At 38.5% G+C, this 21,529-nt stretch overlaps 1 protein-coding gene across 1 annotated transcript in view; it reads left to right on the top strand.

Annotated features, from left to right (window-relative positions):
• Window positions 1-21,529, top strand: part of TSPAN5 (tetraspanin 5) — an 89,386-nt gene that overhangs the window by 50,149 nt on the left and 17,708 nt on the right. The window contains exon 2 of the mRNA XM_060779201.2: window positions 17,633-17,683. Coding sequence (XP_060635184.1) covers window positions 17,633-17,683 — 51 coding nt within the window. The remainder of the gene's footprint in view (window positions 1-17,632; window positions 17,684-21,529) is intronic.

Below are 21,529 nucleotides of genomic sequence, written 5' to 3'. Positions count from 1 at the left end.
TCCCCCCCTGACCAGTGTGTGCCAGCAGAAGGGATTAGCTGCAAGAAAATGGGGAAATGCTCTACCTGGAGAAAGCTTTGAAAAATGGAATAGAGCTGCAGTCCAATTAAAGCAATTTTAATACATGGATCAGATGAGTTTTAATCATTTCAACTCCATGACATCTTTAGAAGCTGCTAAAAACAAAGAAAGTCTACTTCTTCTTTTTTAGATAGCGTGGTTTATATGTTAGACATGCCTCACTTTAGGAGTACCATTCTTCCTACATAAATGGAGTTCACCATTTTCTAAGATAGTGCTTTTTTATAAGCCATGTGTCTTTCAAAAGTCTGCCTAATTTTAATTGGGGCCGGGAGGTTCTCTTTGCAGTCTATTCAATGTGTTTAATATATTCATTTCACAAAATACATGAACTCCACCTTTCTCCTAAATTGAATTTGGAGGTTGCATACGTAAAAAAAAACAACACTGCATAATAATGCAACAGTTTCCAAAATGCCTAAAATACACTGCAAAATGCTTCTACTTCAGGAGAAAGGTAGCATATAACTAAACAAACAAACAAACAAAATATAATGAAATAAAATATTTTTGCCTAATGTCTTAATCAGAAAACTTTTCTGAATCCCCAGTGCACTTCTTCCCTAGACTATTTCATATCAAGGGATCTGATGGGGAGAACTGGTAATTATTATTTTTTTGTACTAGTGCTCTTTTTTCTGGAAAGATAAGGACCAGCAACTGCTGACTGGTAGACCAGTACCAGCCCAAGGACCACAGCTTTGAGGAGCACTGCCTTAGATGGATTGCAGAGCAAGACTGTCATTTGTCTTTGCACATGGGCAGGTTAATTGATTAATCTAGTAAACATGGCAGCTTTAACATGAACTGAACTTTTGCCCTTTTCATCCCCTGAGAAGAGATTGGAGAAAGTGTGGGCTATGTTGCCTACACAATCCTGAAACCATAACCCTGTAGCCATCCAGTGCTCCCCACTTTTTGCAGCACCCCCTTTTTACTAAGTGGGCCCCATTTGCCCTTTCGAAGATGTGTGGGGAAGGAGTTTTACTTTGTTCCACCCGAGCAGAGGGGTTGGGGCTTCCCTTCTCAAACTAAGTGTTGTTTCTCTTTATTCTCTGATTTTTCAAGAAAGGGGTTAAAACTAAACAAAGAACAATCGTAAAAATTTGTTCTTCACGCCACTTAGATGCCACAAGGAACCTTTTGAGTTAAAAAAAAACATTTTGGGGATCAAGGCAGATGGCATGGGAAGGGAATGTAACCTTTTAAGCTCCAGTGTGGGGATATCCATTCCCTGGACCTCTGGTAGTTTCCGATCCCTTTTCTAAAATAAAACAATTACTTACATTTTTGTTCATGCAAATCACTTTTTCCAGTTCTGAAGTTTGGCAAGTACAGCAATATTTTTATACACTGGATGATAACCTGTCACTTGTAATGCACATCACATTCTGTGGTGCCTTTTCCCTCTTATATGGAAGGGCATTCTAATCTTGAAGAGTGTACTGACAAACATGAAATCCCTCATGTTCTTTCTGAAGTTGAAGAGAAGATTTTTATGGGTATTTTTGTCTTCTTCCAGCCAGACAAAAGTTCAATTTGTAGAGTTTTCCCTGAACTGTCCATTTCTTGTGGGTGTGGAAGCAGCTATTCTACCAAATCCTTGGACAGCACTTTTTCGGTCATAGAAAACTAATATGATTCTGAAATGATATAATTACCTATGCATAAATATTAAGTCCAGCTTTTTTTGGAGCAGCACTCTTCTTAAAAAGGCAAGGTGCTATCCTTAAAAGGGAAAGGAAAGGAGAGAGGGTGGGAAGAGATAATAATATAAGCGCTTGAATTTAAATTCAATGTGTTCAAAGGATACTAGCTATATGGAGGGTGTGAATTTTTTATAATACCTTTCCTGGCTACTGATTGGCTTTCAGGTACTGGGAATGTAAAGCACATTATAACTGGGAACTATGAACTTGGACAGATTTCATATATATGATCCCAGGTGCTTACTCTTCCTTATTATAATGATTACAATAATGATAATAATAATGATAATTGATAATAATTAGGCGTCTTTATGGGAGGAAGCATGAAGTATAAAATCGATTGACCAATTAATGAACAATAATTACAGCAAGATCTGTAGGAGCAGGCCATCTTCATGTTTTGTTGCTGTGTGACTTCAGCTCGTCATGATGACCCTATTTCAGGGTTTTCTGTAATAGGATTACCATACATTGGCAACACCTAAAAACATGCTACAGCAACAATGTCACAATCAGAATATCACTTACCAAGTTCTTCCCGTAGGTTGTTTGTTTATATTCAAGGATGGAAAGGTACTTTAGCAAGCCCAACAATCTGCATTCCATGCTGTTCTGTCCACTTATCTACTTCCAATGGAAGGAGGGGAGATATAGGTTTCATGCAAAACCCACTCCAATGTCTCCATGTATCTGACTTTGCTCTTTCATACAGAGCTTTGAGGAAGGTCCTGTAACCATGATTGGGTGACCATCAATTTTACATCAGTGGTAAGATTGGATTCCTGCTTTTGGAAACTATTAATAGCTTTCAGCTAAACATTATTTCAGAGGCATTGTTCCAGAGCTGCCTTCAAACCATTGGGGTCAACACGTGAATACATTTCGGTAATGGTGTGTATATGTGTGTCCACACTCATATTCCTGTCTCCAGCATTAGCTCAAGTAAATGTATGTGCAGGACTTTAGTCTTTTCTGCTGAAGTTAGTACTGAGGCATCCTTTTTCTCACTGCCACTGTCTTAAAAGAATCAGTTCAGTTCAAGTTCAGATTGCGGCAATTCAGCATCTATTCATTGTTATCATTGTTACATTTTGTGAAACAACTATTTTTATTTTTTTATTTTAGAAATTGAAAATATCCATGGAAGAGTTAAATACTGGAAGATTTTCCATCTTTAGAGTGTTTCCATGAAAATTTTTCAACTATGCTGGGTATAAATCCAGTCCATCAATAACACATAAGCCTAAGAGGAAGGAAGCCTGAACAATTATTCAACGTCAAGGAAGGCTGCTTTGGATTTTCTTTCATTTGGGGCAATCATAGCACCCCACCCAGCAGTGGATTAAAATGGTTTCTTTCTTTTCTGTGTAGCTTTTTGACTTCTCAGCATTGAGGATTTGCAGATTATACGGTGATCCATTATTATCCACTGGGGTTTGGTTCCAGAACACTCGGTGGATACTAAAATCTATAAATGCTCAGGTGCCATTATATACTATGGTGTAGTCAAATGGTTTATTTAAAATGCTAAAATTAAGGTTTGATTTTTGGAATTTTGAGTGTTTGCACGTGATATTTTAAGCTGTGAATGATTGAATCCGTGAATACAGAATCCATGGATATGGAGGGCTAACTGTATCAGATAACAATAATAAAACGTTTTGTATAGTATCAAGAAATAATAAAATGATTTGTATAGTATCAAGAAATAGAATTTAATCTTGTTAATAATTTATGGAGAAGTTCACCATATGTGTCATGTCATTCCAGCTAATGTTCAGCTAGAGTGGAAATAGCAAATGTATTTTGTGTAGAGGAGAATATCTCTCAATGCAGCTAGCCAAAAAGCTGCTGGTTCTCAAGCTCAGCTTTAAAGGAATCTTAAACTGGAGCTGGATGGGTTTCACTCTCACTTCACAATTCATAATGGAACTTGGAGGGCTGAAATGCAAGGCACTGCTGCCCCTTCCACCTCATCTGCCCGATTCATACAAGTTGCACATGAATACGACTACTGTCTCATCCAGCTGGGCAAAATGTCATGTGGCCTCGGGCCCAATTTTGAAAGCCTTGTGGAAGCAATTAGTTCAACTATCTGGCAAGAGTAGTCTGTCCTTCCTTTATCAGTCTGTTATACAGGGAAGAAGAAAAAGACGGTAGAAACAGAGAGAAAGAAGATTTGCAAAACATATCAGAAAACTTACTTATTGTGATGACCACTTCCAGAGTCTACATAGCCAGCATGACTATTATCCAGAGTGATTGGGGTATTCTGGAAATTGAGTTTCTCTACAAATCGTGTTTCCCTAGGTTGCATCCACACTGTAGAATTGATACAATTTGACACCACTTTATCTGCCATTGCTCAACGCTATGTCAGAGAAGGCTAAAGACGTTGTAAGACTACAACTCCCATAATTCTGTAGCATTCAGCCATGGCAGTTAAAGTGTACCCGATCAATTCTATTGTGGATGCATCCTTAGCCTATTTCCCTCAATTTCTGTCACATAATCCCTCTGGTCTACTTTCTCCAGATACAGGCAAAACTGCTGCATCAGCCAAAACTGATAAAAAGCATACTAGGTGCAGGATGTGTATCCCTTACCTTGAATTCAAAATCCAGAATACTCTGAAATCCAAAATTTTGCACATGGTTGGTTGGAGTAGTGACAACTTTGTTTTCTAACAGTTCAGTGTATGTAAATTTTGTCTCATACCCAAAAATATTTTTTTAAAGTTGTGAATAAAATTACATTCAGGCTATGTGTATTAGGTGTATATCTATATATATAAATTTGTTAGGGGCATCCAACGAGGAAACAAAACTCAAAAAACCCCCAACGAAACTTAACCAAAATTCCCATGCCCATAACACAACCCACAAGGTACAAACATATCTACTCAAAATGAAAAACAACACAACAACACACTCACAAAACGGCAAAACAACAAAACTCAAAAATCCCCCAACGAAACTTAACCAAAATCCCTGTGCCCATAACACAACCCACAAGGTACAAACATATCTACTCAAAATGAAAAACAACACAACAACACACTCACAAAATGGCAAAACAACAAAACTCAAAAATCCCCCAACGAAACTTAACTAAAATCCCCGTGCCATAACACAACCCACAAGGTACAAACATATCTACTCAAAATGAAAAACAACACAACAACACACTCATAAAACGGCAAAACAACAAAACTCAAAAATCCCCCAACGAAACTTAACCAAAATCCCCGTGCCCATAACACAACCCACAAGGTACAAACATACCTACACAAAATGAAAAACAACACAACAACACACTCACAAAACAGCAAAACAACAAAACTCAAAAATCCCCCAACGAAACTTAACTAAAATCCCCGTGCCCATAACACAACCCACAAGGTACAAACATATCTACTCAAAATGAAAAACAACACAACACACTCACAAAACGGCAAAACAACAAAACTCAAAAATCCCCCAACGAAACTTAACCAAAATCCCCGTGCCCATAACACAACCCACAAGGTACAAACATATCTACTCAAAATGAAAAACAACACAACACACTCACAAAACGGCAAAACAACTGAGCATGCGCATTGGCGCCCAGCCGCAAGTTCCATCGCGCGCGCACATGGCCTTCCGGCCAACGTTCCCTCTGTGGAAACCATGCCCACTCCAAGCCCCGCCGCGCCGCTTCCCGCACACACACACACCCTGCCGCACACACACATGCAACCCCACGCTCCATCACTCCCCCCGCCGCCGCACACACACATGCAACCCCACGCTCCATCACTCCCCCCACCGCCGCACACACACGCAACCCCACTCCCCCCGCCGCCGCACACACACACGCAACCCCACTCCCCCCGCCGCCGCACACACACACGCAACCCCAGGCTCCATCACTCCCCCCGCCGCCGCACACACACACGCAACCCCACGCTCCATCACTCCCCTGCCCCAATCTTACCTCCTTTTACTTCAGGCCACCTCCAAACCCCACCCCGCCCCTTCCCGCCCTGTCAAAATCTAGGAAAGACAGGAAGGAAGGAAAGAAGGAAGAAAGAGAAAGGGAGGTAAAGAAAAAGGGGGAAGGAAGGAAAGTTAGAGGAAGAAGAAAAGGAAAGAAAAGGAAAGATGGAAGGAAAGAAAAGAGAGACAGCAGAAGAGAAAGAAAAAGGGGGAAGGAAGGAAAGAGATAGAGAAAGAAGAGGAGAAGGAAAGATGGGAAGGAAGGAAGGAAGGAGGGAGGGAGGGAAAGAAGGAGAGAAAGAGGGAAGATTGGCCACAGCAACACGTGGCGGGTAAAGGTTGTTATTTCTATTATTATTATGATGCTATTGTTCCTATGAGACCCTTTTAGGGGGAATGGGAGAGGTGTCAGGTCCCAGAGGCAATGCATTGCATTATTGTTATTGTTATGATGGTGGTGAAATAAAAGGAAATAAAAAGTGAAAGAAGGAAGCAAACAGGGAGGGAAGAAAGGCAAAGGAAGAAAGGGGGAGGGAATGAAGGAAAGAGAGAAGGATGAAACCAAGTAGTGAAAGAAGGAAAGAAAGAAAGAGGTAGAGAAGGAAGAAAGTAGAGAAAGGGGGAGGAAAAGGGGGAAGGAATAGGTAGGGACCTCTCTTTCATAATAGTCCAGATATCTACCTCAACTTTGATAAGTTTTACTATAGGCCACAGCAACACGTGGCAGGGCACAGCTAGTGAAACATAAATTAATTAAGTTTAGATGTGGGTTCCATTTCCAATCATTCCAAAATTCAAAAGAAAAAAGAGATGTGGAACAGTTCTGGTTCCAAGCATTTCAAATAAGGGATACGTGACCTATAGTGCTCCCTACAGAGGACATGGCATCAGAAAAAGCTTACAAATTAAGAGCAGCGCCATCTGACAGTGGCCACAAATCAATATGCTTTCCCATTTGAATATGATTGGATTTGCCTAGATTGTAAATTTCAGCTGCCTCTATAGTCATCTCCATTTTAACCCAAAACCTAATTAGCCAGGGTCATCACTTTTTAATGAAACGTGTACTTCAAACATCAAGTGTTCTTCACTGTGTCACAGACAGAGGTGTGCCAAAGAGTCAGCGCCTTCCTATTGACCTAGCTTGTTATCTTAAGATCCAGTTTTCCTCAATTGTACTGTCAGAAGAATTAGAACTGTTGAAGCACTGTGTATATCATTGTATGTCTTTTCAACACCTTTCCTTCTTTCTCAGCCTATGCCTATTGTTTTAATACTACATATACAAAGATAGAATAGATATTACAAAACAGCATTATCATTTGTTAGCATAGATAGATAAGCAAAGTTTATTGAATAGTCTATTGACCGTATCAACATTAAAAACAAAAAACAGACACGTGCACAAACAGACAACAATCACCATCCCAAGACCCCCACAACAGCAAACCAACACACATTAGGTTAAAAGATGACTAAAAATATTATCATTAAAATGTCAAGATAAAATTTCATACCACAAAAATATTATCATTTGTTCTAAAATGCAAAAAACGGCATTATTGGAAAATGTGGAGGCAATCTAAGGCACCTGTGAGCCAACAGATAGATACATTGTTTTCAGGTTGCCTATATTCCTGCAGATTTTAAGTTACTGCTGCTTTATTACTTACATTTATATCGTACATTTCATTGTACTCAAAACATTATAGCTTTCTTAATCATCCCTTTATTATCACAGTAATCTGGATGAGAGAGAGAGATCGATCATCTTGAAGTCACCAATGCTAAATTCCATATTTAGGCCAAAAAATAATTGTGCAGATATAGAATGGGGGTTTACATGTCTTAGCAGTACTGCATGAAAAAAAGCCTTTTGCTTATTGCTGATCATAAGTTGCACTTGAGCAGTGTGATACTGCAACAAAGAAGGGAAATGCTATGCATTAACAGAAGCAGTTTCCAAGTGAAACTCTGCTTCTGGATTAGTCAGGCCTCATCTGTAGTACTTCATTCAGTTTGGGTGCCTCATTTTAAGAAAACATGTTATCGCAGGTTCAGAGGAGAACAAGGTTGAAGGAGCTATGCATGCCCAGCTTGGTGAAACATGATTTTACTTTTGAATTATCTCAATGGCTCTCATAGAGAGGAAAGGTAATAGAACTGAATGAAGGGCCTCTCCAGAGGATCTTAGGATCCAGATAGGATTTTTTTTCTGTGTCAAGAGCAACTTGAAAAACTGCAAGTTGCTTCTGGTGTGAGAGAATTGGCTGTCTGCAAGGACGTTGCCCAGGGGACGGCCAGATTTTTTTTTTGATGTTTTTACCATCCTGTGGGAGGCTTCTCTCATGTTCCTGCATGGGAAGCTAGAGCTGAGATGGGAACTCAGCCTGCTCTCCAGATTCGAACCACTAACCTGTCGGTCAGCAGTCTTGGCGGCATAAGGGTTTACCCATTGCGTCACCGGGGGCACCTCCAGATAGGATCATATAAAGGGAGATAGATATTTTGTCAATCAGAGCCATTACTTTGCATTATGTTTGGAAATGAACTGACAGCCAATGGAGCTGCTCACATAACAAGGGGGCTGTATTACTTCAAAAGGTTGATGATTCAAATTAAGATTGGGTTCATTTTGTTTTGTAAAGACGAATAGGAATCTGTGCTTGTATGTTTTCCACTGAAACATCCAACTCCAGTCATGACTAATTTTGGCAGGGTTTGATTCAGAACAAACAACTGTTTAGTTGAACTGTTTGGTTGAACTGTTCTAACTGTCCATCCAGTTTTTTTCTTTATCCTAGTGTCTCTAGTCATGTTGAAAATTAAGAGTCATTCATTGCAAAACATAATATTTTCCTGGTGGGTGGTCAATTTATTACTGCTTTCTTTAAAGAGCTCGCTAGAAGAATAATAACCACAATGGGACTTGAAGCATAATTATTATGAAGATATGCACTGTGAGGAGCATCTTAGGGAACTGGACACATTTAGCTTTGAGAACAAAAGGTGAAGAGGTGCCATGATGGCCACATTTAAATATTTGAAACAGTCATATTGAAGATGGAACCACATTGTTTTCTGCTGGTCCAGAGAGTAGGACATGTAACAGTGGATTCAAGCTATAGGCATAGTGGACAAGAACATTCAATACCTTAGGATTATGTTAAAAAAACATGATTCATAGGACAGATGTTACAGATGTTCTACCTTTTACTTTTAGGTGCCTCTTTGGAAACTGTTTTGCCTTTACTTATGCGAATTGGAGTGAATAATGTAGCTTAACAACGCTTTCTTTTGAAATGTGCCATCCAGTAATCGCGTGATATGACTGCTTATTAAAGCAGATTTCAATATTTTATTTATATTACTGTGTCTGAAATCACATCTGGGAATAGATTTGACATCTGGAAACATACACTTCTTGGATGGATACTTTTGTGATAGGAGTTCAGTCAAGAAGTAGCTAATCATTCATTGAATCTTCATTTACTAATATTTTGAATGAGGTTTTCCTACTGGCAGTGGTTCAAGGACAAAGAAGCAGACTGCAGGCTAGTCAGAGATTTCTTAAGTGATTTTGCATATGTCTATAAAGTGTATATGAATTCAACAGCTGGCATCAATAGCTTGCTTTCCCAGGGTAGCTGGCTGTGATTAGCCATCTTGAAAAGAGGTCTTGGGTTGTCAGCTCTTGGCAGCAGTGGAAAAGGACATTGGAAAAACAATAGAACCACCCTACTTGCAGGCACATACATTATAGTATGAGCTTTCATGCTCCAATAATACCTTTTCCAGATTCCACTGATAGTTGATAATGCAATGGGACCTTGTACAAGCACCTTTGAGGCTAACAGAAAAATAAATTGGTAGCATCAGGTTTGGTACACAGAGGATGGTTCCAGACTACACTTTAATGTGAGTGCAATCAGGTTTTTAAAACGTGATTGGACTTGCATTGAAGTTCAGACACATCCCAGACAGTGCATGCTTTTCTGGGGCGGGTGTCCAGATGCCCTGCCAGAAAGTCTGCCGGGACACAAAACAACCTTCTCCCCAAAAAAGCCTAAAAAAAAGAAAATAACTTACCCAGCCACCATTCCCGTTTCTCTGGAAGTGTCCTGGTGCATAGAAATGACGCACCAGGAGGAAGGGAGCAATTTTCCTCCCCCCCCTTCTCCTGGCACATCATTCCTACGTGCCAGGAGAGCTCTGGAAAAGAGGGTATGGTAAGTTATTTTCCTTTTAAAGGCTTTTCTGGGGGGGGGGGGGGGGGTTGGGGAGACCATTATAGGCCTCTTAGATATTCTGGGCTCATGGAGCCCAGAAAATGCGAGGGGGATGATGGCCCCTTCAGAAGTCCCAGGACACTACCCACAGCTGGAAATTTTATTGGAACAAAGCTGCCTTGTCCCAAAAGAATTCACTTTTATGTGGGTCATCATTTGGATGGCCAACATGAAAACGTAGGAAAACACACATTTTGGATGCTGTCTGGATGTGCTCAAAGTCTGTTTCATCAGGTGGCAGATAGCATCTGATGGAATAGACTTAGCCACCAGCATAAACTTGCATAGACTTTTCCTCAGTCTCAGATATGCTACAAAATTTCTGTATGTATTGATCCAGACTAACATGACTATATCTTTGAATTTTAAGTTTAACCAGGTTGCCTGCATTTGAATGTTTTGACATTATTCAGGTAATAAAAAAATGAAAATGTCCAAAATCTTTCAGCTCTGGCGTAAGGAAGCATGTGTTTTTTGGAATGTGAGTCCCTTTTTGTACATTGGGTCCTCTTGTTGAACCTCAGCTCTGGCAATGTACACTCAGCACAATCAATGGTCAGGAATTCTGGGAGTTTAGTCATGTGATGTCAATTTTGGGAAATGCTAGTGATATCTCTGGATAGGGAGAGCGTTCATGTAATTAAAAAATTTGTCATATTTTAACTCACAGAAATATATGTGCTAAATGGGATGAGAAAAGAAATATGCTTATTTAGCATGTTCTTTAATCTCTCTCTCTCTCTCCCCCCCCCCCCCCCCAATGCTTCCATGTTTTCTTGGGATAAAACAATTTTTTCAGTTGGGCAATAAAAAGTCATCTCCCTCCTCCCACCTAAATCTAGTTTCTAGTTTCAACTAGAGTAGACCAATTACAATATTAGGATTTACAGAAGTGTAAAAATCTGGACCTAATAGTTGGATTCATGTTTATAGAATTGATTCTCAAAATGGAATTTGTACCCTGCTGTTAGTAGACTGTCTAAAAGTAATTTATAAAATGCAAGAGGTAAAGTTTGAACCTTCAGAAAGCAAAAGTATCATTATCTCGGCCACGCATGTGGACAATTTCAGATTTTGGAGCATTTCTAATTTCCAGATAACGGTGCTCAACCTGTAATAAGAGTGAACATATTTCTGCAGCTACTATGCCACAATGCTAGGCATATACCAAAAAATAGGAAGATGCTGTATCTCATTTTCACAGTTTTATATATGTACTCATATTAGGCATAATAGATAACTGAGTCATATATGCCATTTAATGTAGTGTGAGTTCTACTGCAGGTTTTCTAATTTGGTGACTAGATGAGGAGAAATGAAAGGAAGAGGTTCTTGCATAAAACTTACATCAAGGCAAGACTAATTTTCCTTTGAATTTCAGAGTGATTTTTGAACTTTGGTCTAAGGCATACTGAAATGAAGGCAACCAAAAGTCCAGAGCATAAAGAAAATGTAAACAGAAACTTCTAAATTTTTAATCTCAAAAGCAGTTGATATTTTATACATATTGCCAAATAGAATTTTGTTCATTGCCCTTAAAACTTTCTCCATATTTTCTCCAATATCTTATAAGTTATGAAAGGATATTGTTTTCGATGCTTTGTGGTTAGCAACAAGTAAAAAAATCACATTCGTGTGACATTGATTAATTTTCTTCAAAAATTTGGTTAATTTGAATCTCCTTGGCCATTCTTGAGTATAGATTTTAGATGCCCTTAGTACAAACCCAGTCTTTAAAGATGAGTCACAGAAGAAGCGGGGTATGGTTTAATGTTAATTACCATCTAGTGTGTCCCTTCGTATATTTACTGAGCAACTTCCAGCCATATGTATTTTGAGTGAAGACAGCTGAACCACAAGGATTTAATAAAACTTAACAAGGCAACATTTGTAAACCTAGAAAATCACTAGTAATTAGAGCTACATTGAACAATGCCTTGGCTGTTTTAAATACAAAGTTTTAGTCCACATTCTGCTTTAGTGATTCACTTAACTGAAATTTTTGAGATGAGGAATGGGAAACCTTGGGTCTTCTAGGTGTTTCCATTTTCCAGCACCCTGCAGCCCCAGTCGGCATGGTTAATGCCCAGGAGTTGCAGTCCAAAACATCTGAAGGGTCAAAGGTTCCTTATCTCTTTGTGGACTTTCACCACGTCTTGGTTTTTCAAAAGCTATGGCTTTATAGGTTTTTAATATTTGGGTGCAGGACTTGACTTTAGATCTGTCATTCCATGCAGACATTTGAATGGCCATTGCATATTTTTATCACTCTTGTTTCAGCACAAGTTATTATATGATGGTGTTGATTTTAAAATAAAGGAGCATATCTTCCATGCATTGCCTGTTTCTTAGTATGGGAGAAAACAACCTTGGCCCCAACTTTCATAATCCCTGGTTACCAGTTTCATTGATTTCATCTTACAAGTGTTGTCCAAAACATTTATTGCATACAGGTTGCTTACCTCCAGCGTGGCCAATACCACATCCATAGAGAACCCAGTTTTTAATGGCGAAAATACCTCCTTGTCAGTTTGTTCCAGTTTCTACATTTTCAAAAGTCTTGTCTGTGCTTTTTGTACCAATTGGGATATAATCCATTTTGAATAGGATAAATGTGATGTGTCATGCATAAGTCAGTCATCTCTTTGTTTAAAAATTATCCTCTTTGGATGTAATAGGACTTAACCTGGAATTAGGTGTGTTTTGGGATTTTGATCTGGCCTTGCAAAAATATGTCGGGGATGAATTCCCTTAGCTAGCAGAACTTGTCTCATCTGGAAGGAGAATGAGTCACGAATCTCATTGTTGGATGCACAAAAAGTACGGGTTACTGGATGTCTTGGTTTTGATTCCTGGTCTTATCAGGATCAGAATATGTGAATCTGATAATCTTTTAAGTACAATTCATGGAGAATTAGATTGTTTTCTTTTAGTTTCAAAATCTCATTTCTTTTCTTTTCCCTACATGCTGATGTACATAAAACTGAACATCTTCAGGGATGTTAGAATGTAAGGTCAATTTGACAATTTTGGTTTCGCTGAATTTCTGATTTTTCCAACTGGAGTTTATTTCATTCTTTTTCTGTATCAGTCTGCACAAAATTTGTTTGTGTTTTCATGACTATTTCCTCTTAATATACATATTTTTGTGCTCTTTTTATTCTAAAACATGCATGTTTTCAAATGATATTTTCTAATGCAACAGGTTTAGCAATTTTCATTAATTGATGTTTTTGTGCCCACTTTTTATTAAGTTGCATATTTTATAGATGCTTTAAATTTGAGAGTTATACTGAGGAATTCAGAAAAATGAACCGACAAAGTAAATTTGGTTCTCTAGCTTGACATTTAATGTGCTGAGAAGAAAACAACCAATATATGAAGCTGAGTTCTGAGAGGATAAATCACAAAAGCAAGCAAGTTTTTTTTCAACCATGGTTTTCCTGTTTTACATGCTAAAGGCATGGTTTGAGTTCTGAACTGTGGCCTCAAACAGATTTTATTATTCCATCCAGGGGAGAATTGTCCCAGATGGTTTACTATGTTCACCAACATGCAACAAGTCTTCCGTGGGATTGAAAGAATTACATCAATTGTTAGACAGAGAACAGCAACTAAAAGTTCAGCTGAAGTCATCTCCCTCAATCAAAGCATTCCAGAGATAAGATTATTTGCACGCTAAAGAATTGTTTTCTTTTGTTCTGTTCTTTTTTGTTTTTCTTCCCCACCCTTTGTTTCCAAGCTGTAGGAAAAGTAGGGATGTTTTATTGTTGTGTTTGAAAGAAGGCGAGCAATCACAGCTATGCTTTGTGGAGCTGGCAGCTGCCCAGGAAATGTACACCTGAGAAATGTGGGATCTCAGTACAGGTCATCCTCATGGCAGATGGAGTGGTATAATAGTATTCCCTTCTGTAATCCAGTGTCTGTATTTATTAATCTTCATTGTATTCAACAAAATCTTCCATATCACTGGTGACTTGTCTAGAATCAGGCCTCAGATTAATACAATAGACAACAGCCTGAAAAAAAAATGCACTGCTATTCTCAAATAAAAGCATTTGGATCTGTTCTGGCTTGGATGATATAGTTCAGTGGTTCTCAAGCTGTGGGTCCCCAGATGGTTTGGTCTTCAACTCCCAGAAATCCTGACAGCTGGTAAACTGGTTAGGATTTCTGGGAGTTGTAGGCCAAAACACCTCAGGGCCCTCAGGTTGAGAACCACTGTTATGGTTCATACAAGTGTGGTGGATGTAACTTTGGCCTCTGCTTCTGCAGTAGTCAGTGGATTGTTTTCAGTTCTTACTGTCCAAGGATGCAGATAGATATTTCCACTATATCATTTTTATTTCAGTATAAGAAAAGGAGAGGTGGTGTAATGTCAACTAAGGTACATTGTTTACTTTTTGCTTCTCTTTTGCTTTTTACACATTATAGAGTGAAATTATGAATATTTGTAGGCAGATCTAAGTAGATTTTGGCTGCTATTTTTTTTAAAAAAATTAAAAGTTGCTTTTGTTTTTACGGTGATGGAAATGTACATCCATACCTATATTCCTTTTCTTATTATACAGCTGATTTCTGAAACAATGTACTTGGCGTTGGCATTGTGTAGGTACAGTTTGTTAATGGCTATAGTAATGAAGATAAATATATACTAAACATTACCTCAGAGTTTGAAGACATAGCTTAAGTGCAGTGCAGAAACATGAGCCTTTGGCAAAGCTCCTGGAAAAGTTCATAACCCTGTGATTTGGCGACCATTCAACATCCTACCTGAGCCAACTTGTTTGAGGAGAGCTTCATGGAAGAGAGCATTTTTTGATGTCTGTGGGTGTGTGCAAGTTGTCCACCAGTGTCTGGAATATGACTTAACTTTGGGTTAAGTTCTTCTTGAAGAAGTGGTGTGATTATAAAAACATTTGTTCTAATGAGACTATATTCTTACTTACTCAGTAAATACCTAGAAATTGCATTGTAAAATGTTTTTGGAAGTGGGAAAATTGGCAGTTTTTAGCAAAACAAATTGTTGCCATAACATTGAATAGACTGACCAACTCTCCCAAGAATATAATTCTGGAATTACTTACAGTTATGATTTTGGGAGTATGGGAAAGCAGTTTAAATTTCTACTAATGCAAACTGAAAGGCTGCACATTGAAAGGATGGCAATGATTAAATTATGACTTCACTTTTAGAGACTTAGTTTTCAGTGATCAAAAACATGTTTTGGTTCTTGAATCAATTGCAGGCCTTTCCAGTGTGAATGAGGCTAAGATAGATGTGCGTTCTCAACTATGACTTTTGAAATCCAACATTCGATGGGTGTCCTTACTAACTTATGACTATGATTCTGAAATCTTCCATTTCCAAGAGATTTTCTGAATACGATATATCCCAACTGTCCCAACTTATTTTTGTACTATTTTTAGGAGGTTAACCATGACCTGTAGACTATATCTAGAATGTTGGCATCTAAAGTCACTGAGTTCTCAGAGTTAAAGATTGAAGAGATGCTGATTCATGTCAAGGTTAAGTAGTCCAGCATCCTGGATTTATTTTTTCTAGAATAAGTTAGACAAATGCAGTGAGCCACGTATGAAAGCAATAGCCTCCTATTGCTGTCATCAGTAAGCAGTGAGAGTTGTTGTAGCCCAGCATCTGGAGGACTACCAGTTCTGTTTTAAACTAGATCATAATTGTTCTTGGATTGCTATTCTGTGCACTTACTTACAAATAAACCACATTGAATGTAAGGCATCTGGTTTCTGAGCTGATATGTAATGGCTTGTGCTGTTAATGTCTAAGGTTTCATCTGTAATGGTCTAAAATGCATTAAGAACATAGTTCTTAATAGTATAACGTCATAGGTTTGCACCTATGCTCTTCTGGTTATGTGCTGTGGGGGACCAGCGATTATTTTTTCCAGTGCTCCAGGACCGAAACTATATTCATTCCTATTGGGCACAATTGTTTCTTTCTTTCCTGAAAACTCCCTGGGAATTGGCAGGCAATAATTTAAAGACTGTGACTGGTCTAGGAGTCACTACTTTGAGTATTACTGGTCTAGACTCTGATCTATAGCAGGGGTCCCCAAACTAAGGCCTGGGGGCCAGATACAGCCCTCCAACATCATTTACCCGGCCCTCACTCAGGGTCAACCTAAGTCTGAAACAACTTGAAAGCACACAACAACAACAACAACAACAATCCTATTTCATCAGCCAAAAGCAGGCCCACACTTCCCATTGAAATACTGATAGGGTTATATTTGTTAAAATTGTTCTTCATTTTAATTATTGTATTGTTTTTAAGTGGTTTTTTGCACTACAAATAAGATATGTACGGTGTGCATAGGAATTCATTCATGTTTTTTTCACATTATAATCCAGCTCTCCAACAGTTTGAGGGACTGTGACCTGGCCCTCTGTTTAAAAAGTTTGAGGACCCTTGATCTATAGTATTTGTCTATAATGTAATACTGTACAAATCCACATGCTTTATCAGAAAGCCACCAGGCTTGCTGTGTTAAATTGGGACACATCACATTAGAGAAAAAATCCATTTAAAATCCGGTTTCTGCCTCCTGCAGAATTCTGGGGTTTGCAGTTTAGGGAGGAGCCTTTAACAGCCTCACGAAACTACAAACTCCAGAATTCTGCAGGAGGCAGAAACCGGATTTTAAGTGGATTTTTTCTCTATTGTGAAAGAGACCCAAAGAAAGATTGTCAAATACTTCAGATACCTCCCAAACGTTTAGTATTTTTCTCGTTTTAAACTGTAGACTCACATTTATGAATTAGTCTTTGATATTTATATTTGTAGAAGTTTGGGGGCAACTAGCTTTTTTGAGAAAAGAGTTTGGTTTTGTCAGTTTTGCATGAAACTTGGTGGGCGACAGATTTCAAGGATTATAGCTGCCAACAGTCTTTTTATTTCATTCAAATCATAAATGAAATAATTATCAACCTGAGCAATGCTAAGTAAACCTCCTAGTGTGGAATAAATGTAATTCCAAATATAGAGTAATGAGCTTGGGCAACACTTGTGTTGTGATATTGTTAGTATTAACAGTGTCTTTTTCTCAACAACTTGTACTGGTGCATCCTTTTGCATGTCTTTTTAGATTGTTCTCTAAACTCTGATTTTCAGGTATTTTGAATTTCAACACCCTACCTAAATCTTTGGGAATCACTGGTTTAGTTTACCTCTCCGTGCGTAATCCAAATTTCAGTCAGGATTTTTCATATACCTGGTTTGAGTCAAGGTTGTTCTTCAAAATTGGAACCTTGCCAAGATATGATATAGCCTTCCATGTGGTCTTCAATAAATGCTTTGATAATATGTTTATATATGACTAACTAATTTGATGTTTCTCAACCTAGGGATCGGTACAATTCATAACAGTAGCAAAATTACAGTTAAGACGTAGCAACAAAAATAATTTTATGGTTGAGAGTCCCCACAACATGGGGAACTGCATGTTAAACCACTGAACTAATTAAACCAAAGTATAATATAAAATAGTCCCGTTGGAATGTTTTCTCTTCTTAATTCCATTTTGTTTCTCTTTCAGTTCCTGGGAATAGCATTTCTTGGAATTGGACTTTGGGCCTGGAATGAAAAAGTAAGTAGAATTTGGAGAAGTTATTAATTAATTAAATGTGTTCCCTTCCTTCCTCCCAATTTCCCTTTGCTTGAAAAGCAGTACAGCATTTCTTTGCGTGGCAGTAATGCCATACAAAGAAAGTTCTTGCAGGATATTAACTCTGTGTTTGACCAGTATAGGTGAACATGTGGCCTCCATTTGTCAGCAAACTTTGTATTAGGTCATTCCTAATAATTGGCCTTAGACAATATCTGGAGGATCACATACTTCCCCATCTTGTCTAGACGGCAAGTAAATATTTGATTTTTTTTAAAAAAAAGAGTTTTAATTTATTGTACTTGCATTGTTAAAACATGAAGCTCATTGGTGAATTTAACTAAGAGTGGCAGGCCTGTATTTTTAGGTTCTAGGCTGAGCTGGTAAACATTGCCTTTTTGAATTATAGCTTCTCCAAACAAATATAAATTTGGGAATTTTTCAGAAAAAGTAACTTTTCAAAATTCTGAAAAGGTGCATTGTTTAGCTGTATTTGAATCACCTGCAAGGAAAAATAAAGCACCTGTTTTCTTTTTGTAAATGTATGTAGGTGAATTATACTATAAAATGTGCAGAAATGAAGAACTATCAACTCTATACTTGATTAGGAAAGATTGTCCCTAGCTTTAAGAAAAGATGCCCATTCAGTGCTCTGTTTTTGGGATTGTTGGATTGTGACTGGAGACTAAGGTATGAGTCCATACTCATCCATGGTTATCTATGGTGACCTTGGGTAAGTTGACAATCTCAGTCTCGGAGAGAGGCAAAGGCAAACCTCTCTCTGAACAAACTTTGTTGAGAAAACCCTGTGAGGGGATTGCTGTAAGAAATAACTTCAAGGCACACAACAACAACAGAGAAGATATTTCTAGTTTTGGTTTGCATTCCATATTTTATTTTTGCTTTGACCCAAAATCAGGCTTGACCTGCATATCGTTGGATTCTGTATTTGCCATTTGCTACCATTTTACTTCCCATGCAATGACATCTTGAAAGTTGTAGTTTTTACAAGGTCTTTAGCCTTCTTTTCCAGAAAGTACCAGTATCTCACAAAACTATAAATTCCAGGATTGTATAGCACTGAACCATATCAAACAGCGTTAATTATACATTGTAGATGCACCCTAGGAGCACTGAATTGGAATTTAGGAGACCATTTTTAGCTTGCAGAAGAGAAGGCTAAGAGGGGAAGTCATAGGGAGCAGGCTTGTTTTCTACTGCCCTGGTAACTAGGAAGCGGAACAATGGCTTCAAACTACAGGAAAGGAAATTCCACCTGAACATTAGGAAGAACTTCTTAACTGTGAGAGCTGTTCAGCAGTGGAACTCTCTGCCCCAGAGTGTGGTGGAGGTTCCTTCTTTGGAGGCTTTTCAATAGAAGCTGGATGGCCATCTCTCAGGGTGCTTTGCATGTGATTTTCCTGCTTCTTGGCAGGGGGTTGGACTGTATGGCCCACAAGTTCTCTTCCAACTCAGTGATTCTATGATAATACGTTTAGGTGCATATATACTATAGAATTAATACAGTTTGACACCACTTTACCTCCCATGGTCCAATGCCATGGAATCCTAGGGGTTGTAGTTTTACCAGGTCTTTAGGCTTCTCTAGAAAAAGTGCTGGTGCTTCACTAAACTACAAATCCCAGGATTGCTGTTTAGGGCATTAAGTTGATTGTTGTAAAAACCAACATGGGAAAATTCGGTTTTAAAAGGCAGCCCAGATTTATGTTCTGCTGGACACAATTCAGTCATAATATATACGGAAGCCTGTACTAAAGAGATCTGCATCTATGTATGCAAATTATATATAAACCGTTACAAGGGTTTATTTAAATTTTACAAAAGGTAAAAATTAATTGATTTCTCATCCAGGTCCCATTTCATAAAATAAGATATTGTTAAATTGTATCACACCACAAATCATCCCATACCAGTAGGTAGCCTTCAGTTGCAATTAACTGATGCTTTGGTGAAATCGTGCAAGCAATAGTGGCTGGTGGGTTTTTTAAAAAATGAGATTTTTCCTTGCAGTCATTAGAGAATGGAATAGGGCTTGCTCACCAAGCAACAAAAAACAGGTTTGACAACCAGTCAGTCCGGCTTAAAGAGAAACTCAAAATTAGCATCCTAAACTGTGAACCTGAAAAGGGGCTGTTTGAAAGATGGAGGCAGAGAACTCAGAAGGCACAATGAGACAAGTGAGTCGCTTTATCCAGTGATTTATGGGGTTTTTTTTCCTTTTAGCTTTTCCTTTGAGCTCCAGGAAGAAACCTTTCCATACGCCACTCACCATGTCTTTTCCTCATTGTGTGAAAATAATCAGTGATAGGCACCTTCCAGCTAATAAAGGCTTAATATTTACTAAATTTCTATCTTAATGTAGCAGTTGTTGCCAGAACATCATCTGCTTTTTCATAACTCTGCGTACTAATTTTATTCCATCCTGTACCGAGGTTGGATCAATTAGACTGCCATGTATTTATCTTTGTTAAGACACCACTGTCAAAACAAATATTTTTTCAAAACCCTCCTTTACTACATGCACAGTTCCTTGAGCTATCAACTAAAAATTGCAGCTTGATACTTGTCTGTGTTGGTAGTGAGACACTTGACTCTACTTGAGGAAGACATATCAATCTTTCCCCCTTAGTTGTGCAATGCAGATCGTAAATATTGCACCTTTCCAGCCCTGTCCCTTTTTATCACAATGGGGTCTGCACCTCTTCAATCCAGATGTGCCTCTTTGGTCTCTGGAACATGAGGTAGAGAAGATGTTTCTTTGAAGAGTTTTAGCAGATCTGCCTCTTGAAAGGGCTCCATGTCAGATTAGAAACGGGACCCTTTTCTGCAAAGATCAGTTTTCAAGTAGCAGTCAGCCAAGTCCTTCCTTTGGCTCCAGTTTTAGTGCAAATTGAAGGGTGTTGGCAGCAACCTTAAGTACAATGTTGAGGAGAATTGCGGACTGCCTCAAAATGTGGAGAAAGTTGTCTCCAGCCTCTATATTAGGTATTTGAATGATTACTTTCCTATTCTTGGACCAGAGTTTGAGGGACTTTGCAGAAATCCTTTCCTGGCTCATTTTGTGCAAAGTAACGATCAGGTGAGGGAATCTCTGCTGTGATATCTTTTTGTGATATCTTTTAGTTTCCAAACTTGGGTCTCTAGATTTGTTGGACCAGCTCCCAGATACCCCAAACAATGTGGCTAACGGACTAGAAATTCTGGGAATTGTAGCCCCACAACATTTAAAATCTCACAGTTTGGAAACCAGTGCTGTAGTAGCCTGTTTTAACGCAAATGACTTTTGTTGTGAAGTGAAGAGTTTTTAAATTTTCACATGGATGTTCATTTTTGGATGTATTTGTATCTGGGTTTTTAGTTCTGTTGTCATTAAAATGATTGGTGCTTGGTTATAAGTGCAAGCTTTGAAAATCCTTTGGAATACTTTTAGGATATAAATAAACATTGAGTAACTCAACCAGTGGCATATAAATTTTTTTGGCTCTTCAGACAAATGTTTGCGTCTCCTCTTAATCGCAAAAACAGTCCCTTCTTTTGAAAGAGGAATATGCAATGCGGTGTTGAAAGAACCAGTTGATATGGGCCTTCCAGTAATTACTGTTGACCTGTCCCCTTGTTGTTTCAGAGCAGGCTGAAATGTTTCACTGTGGCTATCAAAGAAGAAGAAGAAGAAAAAAGTCCTGTGCTTATTAAAGACTAACATGTCAGAGTAGTTGCATTTCTTTTCATGCTCTGCATATATTTATTAGTCAGGGTTCACTGGTCATACAGATGCGTGGGAAAGTCCACCTTCTATTCAGCAGAAAG

Source organism: Anolis sagrei, chromosome 5 (assembly GCF_037176765.1).
Source record: "Anolis sagrei isolate rAnoSag1 chromosome 5, rAnoSag1.mat, whole genome shotgun sequence".
NCBI classification, from domain to species: Eukaryota; Metazoa; Chordata; class Lepidosauria; order Squamata; family Dactyloidae; genus Anolis; species Anolis sagrei.
The sequence above is the reverse complement of the archived record's forward strand: the minus strand, read 5'-3'. Positions and strand labels throughout refer to the sequence as shown.